This window comes from Mercenaria mercenaria, chromosome 5 (genome assembly GCF_021730395.1).
Source record: "Mercenaria mercenaria strain notata chromosome 5, MADL_Memer_1, whole genome shotgun sequence".
Lineage (NCBI taxonomy): Eukaryota > Metazoa > Mollusca > Bivalvia > Venerida > Veneridae > Mercenaria > Mercenaria mercenaria.
In genome coordinates, this window is record NC_069365.1 from 80,931,246 (window position 1) to 80,948,825 (window position 17,580).

Genomic DNA, 17,580 nt, shown 5'->3' on the forward strand with positions numbered 1-17,580 from the left:
CCAGCATCTTTCCTGTCCATACAGGTTTTACTTTGCTGTACAGCACTTTTCCGTACAACAAGACACTGAAATATTCTCAAAAAAGTTGTCCCCCTTTAGAAAATGTCATTAAATAAAAAAATGAAAAAAGGTTTCACACTTGCTGAAAACGATGTTAACAATATCTATGAAAACGACCAGTTGGAAGCATAGGATGCAACCACAAAGTAAAAAAAAAGTAAACTTGGTTTGACTGTGTCTGTTCATGAGAGGTAATGAAACGTGCAACACCCACTCACGTCCCCTAGTACCGGCTTTAGCGGAACTCTGTTATAGTAAATCGGACCGATTACTTCCATCTGCGGGGGCTTCCGTGGCCGAGTGGTTAAGGTCGCTGACTTCAAATCACTTGGTCTTAATCGATGTGGGCTCAAGCCTCACTCGGGGCATTGAATTCTGCATGTGAGGAAGCCATCCAGCTGGCTTACGGAAGGTCGGTGGTTCTACCCAGGTGCCCGATCGTGATGAAATAATGCACGGAGGGGAACCTTGGGTCTTCCTCCACCATCAAAGCTGGGAAGTCGCCATATGACCTATAATTGTGTCGGTGCGACGTTAAACCAAACACAATAAATAAATAAATACCTCCACCTGCACCTAAAACAGTTAAAGAATGACTACAACGCTTTTATTTATTTTATACCTATTATCATATGATTTTATATGATGCAGTACCGAAAATAAAACCAAATGTTAGAGGCACGTTTTAAGAAATAATTTAACTGTTACCCTGCTAAATTCCTATAATGAACTTGTCCATCTTTCAATTTGGACAGTACCATTAACTGTTAAAAAGGGTGCTTACCTAAAAAATACTGACTGAATGGCGAACAGTGCAGATCTTGATTACAGTTCATGGATGTGCAGGCTAATCATGATCTACACCGGACGCAAAGGCAGAATCAAATTTGTCCAGCACGATAAGGGTTAAAAATCAATTATGTGATATAACACAAAAACTATATGCCGAAAAAATCTTAAATTATAGATAAAACGTAGATTGGTTCGTGTCGAAACAAATCGAAGGCTGAACATTTTATAGTCCATGCTTAAGGAGTTGCTTGTTCAATCAGACTTTACACTCGCCGGAACATCATTTTAGTGCTTTCAAGTGAAAAGTAAGTATCCAATTCAAAGTAGACAATTGCGCCCTCAATTCCCATATCTCGTGTTGTTCCAGGTGTAACATATTCTCCATTTAGATTGACATGGTAACACCATTTCTTGAACCACCAACCAGTATGGTATACCTCGGCGCAGTTGAAATTAGTTTCTTCATCACGGTCTGCGTCGTAAGTCGAAAAATGGAAACCATTGTGTTGTATAAAACCACCATCGTGCATGTTTTCTGTAGTTACAAAATAATGAAAGGACTAGTAATTAATCTGTGTAATAAATATCCTTTATTGTAATCAATATAAAATTATATTGACAGACTAGTATCATATAGTAACCCCATGTTAATTGTTACACTGGTACATAATAGTACAGCCGTGACAAGACTCTTTTGAAATGTCCTACTTGAATTTATCATTTGCAAAATTCTTTCCAATATCATTCCAAGGAATTTCTTTGGAAAAATAAATTCCTGGTTTTGTACTAATTTCTAATATTTATGAAAAATGCATGATTATAATTAAATCTATACACTTTGCGTTAGGAAATGTTTGATTAATTGAGGCATAAAATGAAATTATTTGGATTTGTCCAAGTTACTGGTTAATAGATATAAGGTATACATTGATTTACAGAGTCTATAAGTAGTGAAAGAAATTCCTCAAGAATGCAGCAATTCTATGGTGCCCCTAAAGTGACATGTTACACACTTTTTTTCCAATTTGGTAATGTGAGACATTTTTTATTTCGTTTAAACGAAATGATTTCGTTTTAACGAAATGATTTCGTTTAAACGAAATAACTTATTTCGTTTAAACAAAATGATTTCGTTTAAACGAAATGATTTCGTTTAAACGAAATAAGTTATTTGAATTAAACGAAATGATAAACGAAATAACTATTTCGTTTAAACGAAATGATACACGAAATAACTATTTCGTTTAAACGAAATCATTTCGTTTAAACGAAATTCGTTTAAACGAATTAAAAAAAGTCTCACATTACCTAATTGGAAAAAATGTGTGTAACATGTCACTTTAGGGGCCCCGTACTCAATTCCATTTAGAACGATACACTAAATAAAACTATGATCGATCCGTTTCAACTCGCGAACATTCATTTCAGGGGACGGCGTCTTCGTGTAATTTTATAATTATTTTTTCTATTTTTGAAGACTGCAACAATATCATTCGCAGGCTATAATCATATGACTTGTATAAGCAGTCGTTCACTGTTCTAAAACCGTTCAACCGCATGCTGCTGCGTAGCTGTTCAGTTTCGGTTTGAAATAAATAGAAAATCAACTGTTGTTAAACTAAAAAAAACACAAGAAGGCCACCAGAAGACAAACTACTTTTTAAATTAACAAGCAACATTCCTGCCACATAACTGGCCTAAATTTTCACAGTTTTCAATTGAACCATATATAGCAAAAATAGGCAAACGTCTGGAAAAAATCTAAATGGCATTTTAAAGATTTGGTAGAGCGTCAACGAAAAAGCATTTCGGTCAAAATCTGGTCAGGTGACATTTCTTTTTTTCTTCTATTTCTGGCTTTGTTTTTGATAATTGGAATATTATGAACACTTCCTACATGATCATTCAGGGAACATTTATGTTGAATTATTTCAAAATCGAATCATCAGTTTTTGACAAGAAGATTTTTGAAAACTTACCGCCTTATATATTGAAAACTGGGCCGAGAGTTTCTGACATGAATAGTTATTAAATTTCCCACTATATACACACAGGCAAAAAATTCAAATCTATAAACAAATCAATAAAAATTACCCCTCTATATACGGCCATGTGTTTGACAGATTGGAGCAACAGGAATATCCTTGGGAGAGAATAACCTAAGGAACAGTTTCGTAAAAATATCTTTCAACTGGATCAACGGTTTCGGAGGAGATGTCGCCTTTAGAATTTTTCTACTGTATACTTATAAAAGGAAAAAACGACCAAGCCTCCTGACAGCCATAGTTTTGGCGAATTGTAATAATTTGCACAATCTTGGTAGAGTGTTAAGTAAAAAACAGTTCAATATGGTTATTGGACTATATTGTTGGATTTACAAGCTGAGCTAATTAACGATTTATCTATTAATGGCACAATTTAATGAAATATTTGATTCTAACAAATATTTGTAGAATCCTAATGCAATTTGGAAAATATATGACTTCTATTCACAAAGATTAAATGTTGTCTAAGATAAAATCAAATGAAATTAAATTAACAAAATTTAAGAGTATTACCTATTGTACTAGTTCCAGGATCAATGTGAATCGTGTAGTTTGGGCTCTTATCTAGCTTAAAGTTTTGGTAGGTACTGTAACCAGTTTTGTTATGTGAACGTGCAGCCGCCAGATCCAGTCTTAGTTCAGTTGTACCTTGATCTGCCATTTCTTGCACATACTTTAGGCCTAGATAGAGCAACAGTTTTGTTACGTTAAAATCATGTAACAACATTGTTAATAAAACATAAAATTAAAACATTAAATTAATTTATCAATTTTTATAACTGCCATGTCATGATGAAACGTTTCTCGTATGTTTAATAGTGTTGTTATATTACGGACTTACAATGTTTGGTTGTTACGGTTTAACGTCGTTTTTCAATAGTATTTTAGTCATGTACCGGCGGGCATTTAACCTAACCTGTGCATTTAACCTAACCTGTGTTCCAGTATTTACCTGTTTTTAGCAAGTAACTGCTGAATGTATTCATAGTTCAGATGTGGAGTACGAAATGACTCCTAGCACAATGCCTATTATCAAAAATTGTGACGGAAAACATACGCCCCACAAGAGTATCGAACTTAAGATCCAACCATCCGTAGATCTGCGCTCTCCCTGCTGAGCTTAGTAGGAGGGCTAAATAATGGCTTATAAAGCAACCCTTCTATAATATTTTTTTTTCGTTACAGCTTTATTTTGTTGTGGGCCTACCTTGCGATTCATGGCTCTATGACTGTGTTTTGGGTGCTCTGTTCTCCCTGGAAATCAACCCTTACTTTTTATATTTTATATAATGACGCAATAGTTATACCAAAGTTTTTTTAACCAATTATTAGTTTGAATGTTATCAATAAATAAAAAACATTAATACATATGTCAGCCTTTGATCAAAGCAACATTAAAAAAAGTAAAAAAAGGAATGAAAAGTCCTACAGAATTCTACTCCTTCTCAGGCAAAATAACACTTATGAGCATATCGATCTTAATCTGTAATTGGGCTAGAAACATAGCTAAAGCATGAAAATATGAATCGTTATTAAGTAAAAAGTGGGAAAGGGATGTTGTATGATAGAATAAAGTGCAAGCGGTATGAGCAGATATTGTACAAAGAGATAATAAGTCGAAGACAGACATGAAGAGAAATATGAAAGAATGTATCAGAGTTGTATAATAAAGAATCGCTTACTTTCGGATATGCATGCCCGCACATGAGTAAATGTGAACTTTTTTCATCGTTACGATGGTATTGGAGAGACTTTTTAGGAAAAGATGATGATTTAATGCACTATCGTACTGAGCACCTTGAGTTTTCTGTTTCTGATGTATTATTACGCTGAAGAACGTCGCTTAATTTTGTTTAGATGTCCCTTAAAAGATGATAATGTTTGAGAGTTACGAACTTCTTGTCCATAAATAACGTACAATTGAAGGTAGACACAAATTTAAATACTAGTAAAATGTTGTTCTCGAAGGTACGCAATGGATAGAGTTTTGTAGATTGTAGTAACAACGGAATAGGATTAGATAAGTCGATGTTTGTAACGTTTGCTTGAGAGACTTTCCAAAGGCATTTTTGTCTTCAGGTTTTCCAAGGAAACAAGCTTGGTAACTCCAGAACAATGCGAGCAAACAGGTGGATGCAGGATATGACTTTATTAACACTGTCATTGTCCTTGATAAAGATACGGAACAGAAACGGCCCAAGAATTGGGCAATAAGAATCTTTAGCTTTTACAAATGCACGGTGAGATTTCACTCCAGGAAGTACAGTACGTTGACGTCTATATGTGAGAAAATCATGAAACCATTTATAAATAGAATCTGTAATTCTTGCGTTTGAAGTCCACAAAGCAATCTTTTTTGTTTTGTTTTATTTTGTTTTTGTTCAATTCAACGTCGCACTGTCAGAATTATAGGTCATATGGCGGCTTTCTAGCTATGATGGTGGGGGAAGCCCGCAGGTGCCTCTCCGTGCATTATTTCATCACGGGCGGGCACCTGGGTAGAACTACCAACCTTCCGTAGGCCAGCTGAATGACTTCTTTACATGAATAATTCAACGCCCTGAGTGAGACTCGAACCCACATCGGTAATGAGCTAATAGGGCAGGAATTTGAACTCAGCTACCTTAACCGCTCGGCAACGATTAAACACGAACAGACAGATCAGGTAAGATAAAAGTCCTATCTGCGGTCCAAAATAATCCCCAACAAATCTAAAATGCGAGCTTTATGGATAGTAAAGATGAGTTTAAAAGGCATGAAAATAACTTTTTATTAGAACATGTATGGAATTAAAATTACATGATGATCTATTGTGCTTAAACTTTTAGACCAGACTTTATCAAAGACCTTGCTGATATTGAAAAAAGAATCATACTTCTAGAGCATTATCAAAAGCTTTACATGAAACAAGTTGATTAACTGTGGAGTGGCCTTCAAGTTAGGAAGCAAGAATCATGAAGAGAGTTAAAGACATGCTTGAAAATAAGATGTTCAAGATAACCTTTTCAGTATAATTTAAGACAGAGATTGGACGATAGTTATTTGGAAGAGTTGCATCGTCTTTCGTGTAGACTGTGCTAACTTGAATTTCCTTTCATGTGTTATTTTCTGCAGAAAGTGAGGCATTTAAAAGGTCACAGAGAGGAAGACTAGCTGGTGAAAAGCTGTATTCCATCTTAAAGAGTTTGAGAGATTGTAGAACCAAAATCAGAAAGTGATGGAATTAAATAGTGGAGGGATAATATTTTTGTTCGTTTTAGAGATGAACGATTTTAAAGTACATGTACTCAACCAGTCTTTGGAAGAGAATGAGCAATTTTTTAGTTTGTCCAGACGCTTGGTGAATTGACAAATGAGTAAAGGGGTTTCATTTCTGACTTGTCGAATTGTATCCCAATGATGGAATGCGTTTGTTTGCTTAGATTTTCTTTAAATTTGCTTACGCTTGCGTATGTTCTTCCTTATATCGTTGTTCAATGACGTCTGCTGGTTAAGCTGTAATATTTCAATTAGAAATGTCATTTTTTACAATGACTGTCATTCGTTAGTTACTTTGGATGTATATTGATATCACTGCGATACTTGAAATTGTGAACTTCCGCTCGTAGACTGACATTATCACCTTGATCATTTTCCAATATAATACTGGTCTGCCATTTTTGTTTTTGTTTACTAAATTTGGGACGTCCTAAATGGGAATGTGTTTAGGTTGGTCTTGTTCAAGAAAGTGTTCCCCAGCCAAAGAAAGAAGAAAGTTATTTCTGTTTGACACGAAAATAAAATCTAATATCGACGTAGAAAGCTCTGTGAAATGTGTGGGCGCGTCAGTCAATTGAAGCTGTTGCGGAGTTAAGGCTGCACTCATCGCTGACGACCTTGTGTTATGGTGCAAGGAAGAACATGCGACAACAGCCACATACAGGATGCATGAAGCCAACAAGCTTTCGGCTTGGGCTAAAGATTGGTGTGTCGCAATCAATACGGAGAAATTGTCCACCACACTATTCTCCCTGTCGTCTAAGAAGACGGCGGATAAAATCAAGATGGGAAATACTTCGCTGACTGTAGCAGACGAGGCAACATACCTTGGAGTGCCTTTTGACAAACGGCTAACCAAATGGCTCTAGACAAGTTTAAAAACCAAGCATTGCGGATCATGACAGGGGCTACAAAGTCTACACCAATCTCCTTCATGGAGAAGCTAACAGGTACACAGCCGTTATAAAAAACAGGAGACATACAATGGTCCTGCTTCAGGCAGAGAAGTTCATGTCTTTTCAAGACCAACCCATGAAAACCAAGTTGGATGGTTACATAAAAAAATAATGGCTGAAACGTAGCAGCTTCGTTCAGTTCACGAGGCAAAGAAACTCAATCGAGTGTTCGAAACTGAGCTGAACATACCAACGACTCCCCTAGGTAGAGAAGGCATTATAAACCCTTTAGGGAATGATCTGTCTTCAGTGACTGTGAGACGTGCTGTTCCTCATCTTGACCGCGGGAAACAAGAGGATGAAGGTATTTAGAAGAACCTCACAATAGCTATAAAAACTATCCTCGGAAACATGGACTCACGTCTATAAAGATGGGTCAGTCACATGCGCCATCAAAGATGGAGGAGCAGGAGTTTTCATTCTATGCCCATCTGGCAAGAGAGAAACACTACATGCAGCCACAGGAAAACACTGCAGCAATTACAAGGCGGAGACTGAAACACTCATGAAGGCTGTCTCAATGATTGAAGACTCGGAAGAAGAAAGCTCCTCAGTCGAATGTCTCAAAGATGCATTGTTTATCATGGAAGCTCTGATCAACAATAAAAATCCACAGCTATCCAGCAGAATTCAGAGCCTGAGTATCACATACAAAGTAGCATTTCAGTGGATTTCATCCTATTCCATTGTGGATTTGCTGGCAATGAGGAGACAGACCAACTGGCTAAGCTAGGAGCTCAGTCCGAACAACCCAACAACACCTGTGAGCTACAGGGAGAAAGTCACCATCATCAAGGCACCTTCGAGACCAAGGATGGAGGAAGATGCTTTTCATCTCCTTGATCGGCCTGAAAAAGTGATGCTAGTCAGGCTTCGCCCAGGGCACAGCAAGCTCAATGCTTGCATGTACAAGAAATAGAGACTGGCACCATCACCAACCTGACCATGTGGTGAGGAAGATCAGTCTACGGAGCATATACCCTAGAAATGTAAAAGGCATGACCAGGAGCTAGCTGCGATTTGGCCGAAAGACACCTCAATCCACCAGATACTGTATGGAGGCATTGAGGATCTGCGATAAACCACAAGTGTCATCGAGGCTACTGGTCTGACAGTGTAGGGCGAACAAAGAAGAAGAAGAAAGTCAGACAGTTGTTAAAGATGAAACTGTTGTGTAATGTTAAAAATGTTCCGATATTATATCAACAGCGAGACCAGTAGGATCCTAAGTGTTGTTAGTGTATGTTGAATCTGAACTGAGAGGTCGATAAAGTCGTTTAATGTATCAAAGAAATATATCCACCCATAGACATTCATGAAGATTGATCTCAAGGCCCTGTCTGCCCAAATAATGTACATTTTTCTACAAACTAACTCCTCCATAACTCCACATATCGCCCAACACAAAGTCTTTAGATGCAACGGGGCGATTCAATTATGTCTCAGAGAAGAACAGTATACAAAAACCAAAGGAGGTTGATATCGATTGTACATAAAGTAATATGTTTGTCTGAAATGATTTGGAGGAAATAGTTGATTCAACACCTGGATTCTTGTGAAAAGGTGACAACAAACAAAGAATTCACGAGACTCTTAATGAACTCATTTATTTCAATGAGTCGGCTCATAATCAACTGGGTAGTTTTTTGAGAATACTGACGTGTTATCATATAATAGAGAGAATGGATAGAGTGTATTAATGACAAGAGGGCCATGATGACCCTATATCGCTCACTTGAGTTTAGTTGTTTGCTTGAACAAATTTCTTTGCTAAAGCTTCAAAACCGAAATTCTAGGTGAGTAGTTCATGGTAAAGATTATATAAGATAACTGCTGAAATCTGTTAAAATTGATACTTGTGGTTCAAATTTTTTGCTGTAGCTTCAAAAACCAGAAAGAAGGTCAGAAAGTCAGGGTTAAGAATATTAAAGATGAATACTAAAATTTATATCAAACATTATACATGTGGTCAAAATGTGTACGCGGTACCTTCAAAAACAAGAAAGTAGGTCGGTAGATCAAGATTAAGGCTATTCAAGGTAAGTATTGAAACCTATATCAAAATTTATATAGGTGGCCCAAATTTCAATGCTGTTACTTCAAAAAACAAGAATGTAGGTCAGTAGGTCATGATGATGATGAGTGTTGAAAACTGTATCAAATATTATACATGTGGTCAAAATTTCTTTGCTGTTACTCCAAAAACAAGAAAAGTAAGTCAATAGGTCATGATTAAGAATATTCAACGTGAGTTTTGAAATCTGTATCAGACGTTAAATATGTAGTCCCAATTTCTTTGCTGAAGCTTAAAAAACAGAAAGTAGGTCAGTAGGTCAGGGTTAAGAAATTAAAGATGAGTATTGAAATCAGTATGAACTCATACACGTGGTTCAAATTTCTACGCTGTACCTTCAAAAACAAGAAAATAGGTCAGTAGGTCATATTTATGGTCACTGAAAGTCAGTTTTAAGATCGGTGTGCTAAACTGTACATGTCATTTAAATTTCAAGGCTATATCTAAAAAAAAACAAGAAACTAGGTCAGTAGGTCAAGGTCACAGTCAGGTGACATCAAATCACATTGGGTCATCAGGCAATTATAACTTAACAGTGTAGGAAGTATGATCTGAACATTTTTGAAGTAATATTTCCTATATATCTCACATAAAAAGTGACCCTCTGGGCCTCTTTTCACCACAGGGGCGTAATTTGAACAATTTTGTTAGAGATCCACTAGGATCTGCATACCAAATATCAAAGGCCTAGGCCTTGAACTTTCAGACGAGAAGATATCTTAAAATATTCCTATCTAAGTTTATGTAAAATTTGGGATCCCCAGGACAGGGCCTTTTTTTAACCCATAGGGCAAAATTTGAATAATCTTGGTAGTGGACTACAAGGCAATACCACATACCAAATATCAAAGGCCTAGGCCTTATGGCTTCAGACAAGAAGATTTTTAAAGATTTTGTCTTATATTAGTCTATGTAAAACTTGGGAACCCCTGGGTAGGGCCACTTACAACTCAGAGGCATCATTTGAATAACCTCGGTAGAGGACTACTAGGCGACGCTACACACCAAATATTTAAAGGCCTAGGCCTTGCAGTTTCAGACAAGAAGATTTCTAAGGTTTTTTATATAAGACCATGTAAAAATTGGGAACCCTGGGTCAAGGCCTCATTTTATCCCAGGGTAATAATTTGAACAGTCTTAGAAGAAGACCACAAGGCAATGGCAATGCTACATACCAAATATCCTCTTTTCACCACAGGGTTTTAATTTGAACATTTTTGGTAGAGGACTATAAGACAATGCTAAATACCAAATATCAAAGGCCTAGGCCTAAGAAGATTTTTTTTCCCTATATAAGTCTATGTAAAAATTTGGCACCACCGGGGTGGGGCCTCTTTTCACCCCAAGGCCATAATTTGAACACTCTTCATAGAGAACCATTAGTTTCATCAAAATTAAACTGGTGGTTGAGGAGGAGATGTGTAAAGGAACGTGTGGAAGATGGACTCAGGTGAGCTAAAAAGCCGCATACAGAAAGAAAACTTTTAAAAAGGATGTGATTTAACAACATTGTTCTTACAAAACATATGAGCCGTGCCATGGGAAAACCAACATAGTGGCTTTGCGAACAGCATGGATCCAGACCAGTCTGCGCATCCGCGCAGTCTGGTCAGGATCCATGCTGTTCGCTTTCAAAGCCTATTGCAATTAGAGAAACTGTTAGCGAACAGCATGGATCCTGACCAGACTGCGCGGATGCGCAGGCTGGTCTTGATCCATGCTGGTCGCAAAGCCACTATGTTGGTTTTCCCATGGCACGGCTCATATTGAATTCCTTATCAGTACTAGTCATATCTGCTGCACATGTGTATCTAGGACAGATCAAAGAGAAATGCAGCAATGCAACCACACCAACTTTAAATTGTTAATAGTCTAAATTGAGACAGTTTATTAAAATATTCCGGGTCGCTCCGCGCACAAGAAATTAGTAAGTAGTATATGTCAAAGTATATCAGATAAACGTGAGATTGCTTCATTTGAGGTATACTTGCCCACATATTTTCAGGGGAGACACGTCCTGTCTATATCTTTCATAACAAGTATGTTGAGAATGTCTTCCAACAAACATATCTATATACTGTGCACTATCCATACCGTTTGCTAGTTCCAATACCACGAAACCAGTAACTAAGAGTACGCCCATTGTATTGATATTCACTCTGTGTATGTGTCTAAACAAATATCAGCACTAATAACACTTCATGGCTTTAAATTATCATAATTCAAAAATGAAAATTGATAATATACATACCTAGCCAGAATTCACCATTTAACTTCCCGAAGCCATTCTCATATTCGGTGGAGTTGCGATAAAAGTCAACTGAACCGTTAAACCGTTTCTGAAATACCTACAAATTAAAGAAAAGAAAATTGATAATAAAGATATTGAAATACTATCTTTGCTTTTTACATATGTATGCAAATGTTTTAAATGTATCTGATATATAGTTTGAACAAGATATTAAGCAGAACATGATAAGAACTGGGAGTATTGAGCTAAGAGCGAGCGCGGGTTTTATAAAGGTTCTATATTTATATCATCAGATAATACAAATTTATCATAATTTGCAAATGCATTTAGTGAATGCATGCTAGAATTATATCTATGCTTATTTAATATTGACAATTAAATGTTGAACCAATTTCCCATACAAACTTGGCAAAAGGTGTTGACTCTATTATTTTTGCATGAAAACCATGATATTCGGTGACAGTCGTAATAAACTGTACTTTAATTATTCGTCGAAAGTCCATCCTTTAAAGAATGCTACTCAGCTCTATAAACTTTACTATTTATTAACTGTGTTAGTAGCATTATTTTTCGTTCTTGATTTGAGAAACACGTATGTATTTTAGATTGTACATGTATTACTTGGAATAATTGCTTCCGATCGCTGGGCCGTAAGTGCAACCCCACGGTGAGGCGTAAGGTGTTGGAAACGATTAGATAAAACGACATTGTTAATGAAATCATTCTTGCCCTCTCTGATTCATGTGAAGCAGTTAGAAGTTACTGGCGGATAAAAATTTAATACTGCTACAGATCTAGGAACACAATTTAGGTTAACTGCCTGAAATATTGTTGAAAAGTGTGCTTGATCCAAACAAACAAACACATTTTTGTTGAAATCCCATAACAAACAGTTACAAAATATCAACAAATGTTTTAAACACATTTTAGGTAGCAGACTCACGTGTCTAAAATGATATTTAATGGGGCCTTTTTTTTTATTTTTATGCTGTGTCAGTTTCTTAAACGAGTCGGATTTATTAAACGAGTTGAATAAAATAATGAAATACGTGGCTCTGCCGAGCATTTTATCAATTTTATTCACCGAGTTTAATAACTTTAATGTGGGAAGACACAAATGTAATATTCTTTTTATCACATGTAAGCTGTTCCTGCTGAAACATCAAAATTTTGTCTTTCTTTACCTATTATAGACTACGTCAATTCGGACAACGTTTTGTATGTTTAAAATGACGTCAGCATCAAAGCTTTATTACACTAGACTAGTGTATTATCAAATTTATGTAATGGCTTTATTTCACTTCCATGACGTCAAACATGTTATAAACAAAACTAATACGCATTTTCACATCGTGGTGTTATGGTAAAATATGAAATACAATCATTTACTTAAACCAAATGCTTTAAGTACCCTTTATTAAACCCTTCATTAAACGAAAATTCACAAAGTCTTAATCACTAAATGCAAAAGCTTGAATAAGACTTTATTTGACTGGTGTTTTAGACCGTCACAACTGGCAAGATGAGACTCTGTTTTATTACTGTACTGCAAAATGTACAAATGCATTTGAATTATGTCACTAGACTTTAATTTGGAAATTATGAAAGAATAACTACCGCTACTTTGGGGATTTATTTTTTTTTTGCGAGAAATGTTTAACATCTATTGTAATAACAAAGCAAAAACAAGCATCGCGTAAATCAGACTGTTTCTCAGTTTTGCATAATGATTTCTGTAAAAGATCAATTTTTGTCAAGTTTATGAGTACTTACATGCGCTTCTAGAATTTCAAAACAGAAAAAGTGTGTCATTTATTTCGAAATACAAGGAAGTTATAATAAAAACAGATCACAGCTGTAACTAAGACTTAGAAGAGTAGGCTTATTGTCTATAGACAATAAATAAACTTACCGCCCAACACCAGATCGCTGCTGTAACTAAGACTTAGTAGAGTAGGCTTATTGTCTGTAGAGAATAAATAAACTTACCGCCCAACACCAGATCGCTGCTGTAACTAAGACTTAGTAGAGTAGACTTATTGTCTGTAGAGAATAAATAAACTTACCGCCCAACACCAGATCGCTGCTGTAACTAAGACTTAGTAGAGTAGGCTTATTGTCTGCAGAAAATAAATAAACTTGCCGCCCAACACCAGATCGCTGCTGTAACTAAGACTTAGTAAAGTAGACTTATTGTCTGTAGAGAATAAATAAACTTACCGCCCAACACCAGATCGCTGCTGTAACTAAGACTTAGTAGAGTAAGCATATTGTCTGTAGACAATAAATTAACTTACGCCAAACACCAGATCGCTGCTGTAACTAAGACATAGTAGAGTAGGCTTATTGTCTGTAGAGAATAAATAAACTTACCGCCCAACACCAGATCGCTGCTGTAACTAAGACTTAGTAAAGTAGACTTATTATCTGTGGAGAATAAATAAACTTACCGCCCAACCCCAGATCGCTGCTGTAACAAAGACTTAGTAAAGTAGTCTTATTGTCTGTAGACAATAAATAATCTTACCGCCCAACACCAGATCGCTGCTGTAACTAAGACTTAGTAAAGTAGACTTATTGTCTGTAGACAATAAATAAAATTACCGTAAACCCCAGATCGCAGCTGTAACTAAGACTTAGTAGAGTAGACTTATTGTCTGTAGTATCCCAGATCGCAGCTGTAACTAAGACTTAGAAGAGCAGACTTATTGCCTGTAGACAATAAATACATTTACCGCCCAACACCAGATCGCTGTTGTAACTAAGACTTAGTAAAGTAGATTAATTGTCTGTAGACAATAAATAAAATTACCGTCCAACCCCAGATCGCAGCTGTAACTAAGACTTAGTAAAGTAGACTTATTGTCTGTAGCCAATAAATAAAATTACCATCCAACCCCAGATCGCAGCTGTAACTAAGACTTAGTAGAGTAGACTTATTGTCTGTAGAACCCCAGATCGCAGCTGTAACTAGGACTTAGAAGAGTAGACTTATTGTCTTTAGACAATAAATAAACTTACCGTCCAACCCAAATCGCAGCTGTAACTAAGACTTAGTAGAGTACACTTATTGTCTGTAGACAATAAATAAACTTACCGTCCAACCCCAGATCGCAGCTGTAACTAAGACTTAGTAGAGTAGACTTATTTTCTGTAGACAATAAATAAACTTACGGTCCAACCCCCTCCTGCTGTTTCCATATCACAGAGGACTGGTATTATTTTCTTTGACTTCCACAAGCTAATTTTGTATAGGCCACTTGGCGCGGAGCAGTCATTCTCTAAAATGTCTTTGCAGTCGGTGACTGAAGCTGGCACAACCTTGTTTCCTGTAATGAATAATGTACGAACGCTTAGGATATCCGCCATTTTTGAAAACTGTTTCATTCAATATTTCTTGCTTACAAAAATTATTCTGAACATAACGGCTAAGTATCAAAATAGTGCTAATAATGTACCATTTATTTAAACAGATTCTTCCTGTTGCTAGAAAAGATTTCGCCCTTAATTTTGGGGCATTTACCGTAGTCTGATATAAGATGCATGATGGGGTAGGGGTCAGTAATTTAAGATATCTTTAAAAAGATGACCCGGTTTTGTTCTGATATTTTTCTGACTTATAAGCTACAAGTTAAAACTAGTTTTCAACTTACACTTTGTTTTATCAAGGAAATATAAGTTAAACAAGAAAAAAAAACTTAGAATATTAAAATTCACCAGTTTTTTTTTTTTTTTAGATTTTTTTCTGAATATATTTCTTAGATGCACGATGGCTTTTTTTCCATTTTCAGGCATTTTTCTATGTCATTAAAGCAGCAAAAGGTTTTAAAATCTTAACGACAGAATGTTTTTCGTAGATTTGAATAGTATTACTTTTTTTCCATTGGAAAAGAGGGTGGGGTAATTATGTCAAAGATATTTGTTAGTGACATTTATGCTTATATGGTACTGGTATCACCATGTATTCATAGTAACCAGTAAGACCTGAAATCCCTATAAGATAATGTGGAATATCATATTTTTTATCAAGTACCTCCATTTTTTTCAAGTTTTTTGCTTTTTTTTTTTTTTTTTTTACTTAATTTCAGAAATGCTTAGTAGGTAAAAACTGCCCTACGAAAAAAAAAAAAAACGAGTGCCATGACCTGTGCTACTTTCTGCTCCTTTTTGTCTTAGAAACAAATGTTCTTCAAGCTCTCAGAAAATGAAAAATAAAATCTTGGTTGTAGAAAAAACTGACCAAACATCCTTTATTAAATAAAGAGAATAAATTAAAATCAGTAAGTAGAATTATTATAGTTAAACTTCATAACACTTCATTACATATTGCGTATTTGTTTCTTGTTTCTAACTTATGTAATATCTGTTAAATTTAATGAATTTCTTCATACATTTGTATTTTATAGAATTAATATTATGTAATAGTGACATTGAGATTATAATTATACTAACTGTAAATTGGCTTTGTTCGGAGATACTTGGAACCAGGCAATGGTTCGTGAATGCAGCTCGGTGCTCTAGGATTAAGGCGGCAGCCAATGCACTTCTTAGACTCCGGCTGGTAGAATACGCTGCGACATTTTTTACTGAGGTGACATTCTTTGCAACATTGTGTATAACCAAGCACGTTGTCAGTTTCAATGACAGTTTCATTAGGTACACACCTATATCCGTCTAAATTGTGTTCATAGTAGTATTTTGTGAAGTTTATATTAATAGACGATATCAAAGTCCAGATTTCAGCGAAAGTCAAGAGACACCCTAACAAGATATTTCTCCTTTTGTAATCCATGACAACTTTCAGTGTTTGTGTCCATAGAAGTAAATATTCATATATTAAAGCATTGTATGAATATTTCCAAAAGACTATAATATATCCCTTCAATACCTTCTGTTTGTCCCAACGACACAAACTATGCTGTTTAAAGCTATCCTTACACCTGACTTCAAGTTTTTGAATAATTTATATCTTTTAAGGGACGAAGCTGTAAAATCGATAGTACTAAATGCAATATATATTAGAACTGCTATTATATCAGCAACTGCTCAGTAATAAGATATCAACAACTAAGAGAAACTGACAGGATCATCAAAGGTGTTGTTCTGACAAACTCTTCACATTGTTCTAGAAAATAACTGGATGAAAGATGTTCGCTTTAAAAATAAGAGAAAGTCGATAAATAAACGTATTCATTAGGTATTCACAAGTTGTTGTTTTTTCTCACAAAATATGATTATTAAATTCTGGCAAAACGGAATTGATATATGAAGACTATCCTATGAAATAATGAATGTTTTGATAAAGACTGAGGAAAAGCTTTTATATACATTGGCATTGATGAACTTCAACTTACTCCATGTAGTAAAATTTGTCACAAACATATATAATCTTCTATCTTAAAGCATATTAAACAGCTTTCCACAGTCCAGTCTTATGTACGTAAAATTCATTCATTATTCATCTTTTAAATGAGCGGTTTAAGCTCTGAGAGTCTAAGACCTTAATTTTGACAGGCTGTGGTTATATACAATGCTGAATGTCAGTAATGCTATAATGGTTTCTCTGAGTTCTTAAATTCACTGAAGCCTATAGTTTGAAATATATCATCTATATGCTCATACACCGTATATTAGATTACTAACTGAATCACTGGGAGAAATCATTTATCGTACTGAAAACAATTATCTTGACTGAAGTAGTTGCATTTTTATTACAAGTTTCAACTCACTTCAAACAAAAAAACAAATCACTCGGAGTTTTGTAGAATCGCAATAAACAAACATTTATGTGAATATAAACACATACGAGGAGCAACAAATGATGCGTTAAAGCGGACTGTAAAGTGGTTTGATTCTCACGGTTCCTATTAAACCTAAAACAATGGAAATAAAAAACCACGTTAGAAAACCTGATATATGTACAGACTTTTGTCGTTGCCTTCTTACCAAGACAAACACGATTCTTATTCATCTTTGATAACAATAATGAAATATTCAGACGGAGTTTTGACGCACAAAGCTGCCCTAACGAAATCTAGAACATTGTAGCAACTTGAACATAATACGGAATTACCTACAAGCATATCCGCTTAGTAAGTCTCCGTTTCTCTTAACGATTTAGATAGAATATTCACACAAGAGTAG

General features: G+C 35.6%; 1 protein-coding gene across 1 annotated transcript; it reads right to left on the reverse strand.

Moving 5' to 3' along the window:
* Positions 1–1,115: 1,115 nt before the first annotated feature.
* LOC123559170 (microfibril-associated glycoprotein 4-like) lies at positions 1,116–17,580 on the reverse strand. The gene is made up of 5 exons (XM_045350985.2): positions 15,889–17,580; positions 14,611–14,765; positions 11,437–11,533; positions 3,411–3,578; positions 1,116–1,387 (listed from the first exon to the last, which is right to left on the reverse strand). Exons 1-5 carry the CDS (start codon positions 16,226–16,228, stop codon positions 1,116–1,118), a joined length of 1,032 nt encoding a protein of 343 aa, XP_045206920.2. The 5' UTR covers positions 16,229–17,580.

Bases quoted from the DNA above. Each gene is read 5' to 3' on its own strand.
- LOC123559170 (XM_045350985.2), bottom strand. From the start codon at position 16,228: ATGGATTACAAAAGGAGAAATATCTTGTTAGGGTGTCTCTTGACTTTC. The intron at 11,534-14,610 runs GTAAGTTTATTT...TTTAATTTGTAG, and splicing joins CAGCAGGAGGGGGTTGGACC to GTATTTCAGAAACGGTTTAA. The intron at 3,579-11,436 runs GTATGTATATTA...TGCTCTATCTAG, and splicing joins AAATGGTGAATTCTGGCTAG to GCCTAAAGTATGTGCAAGAA.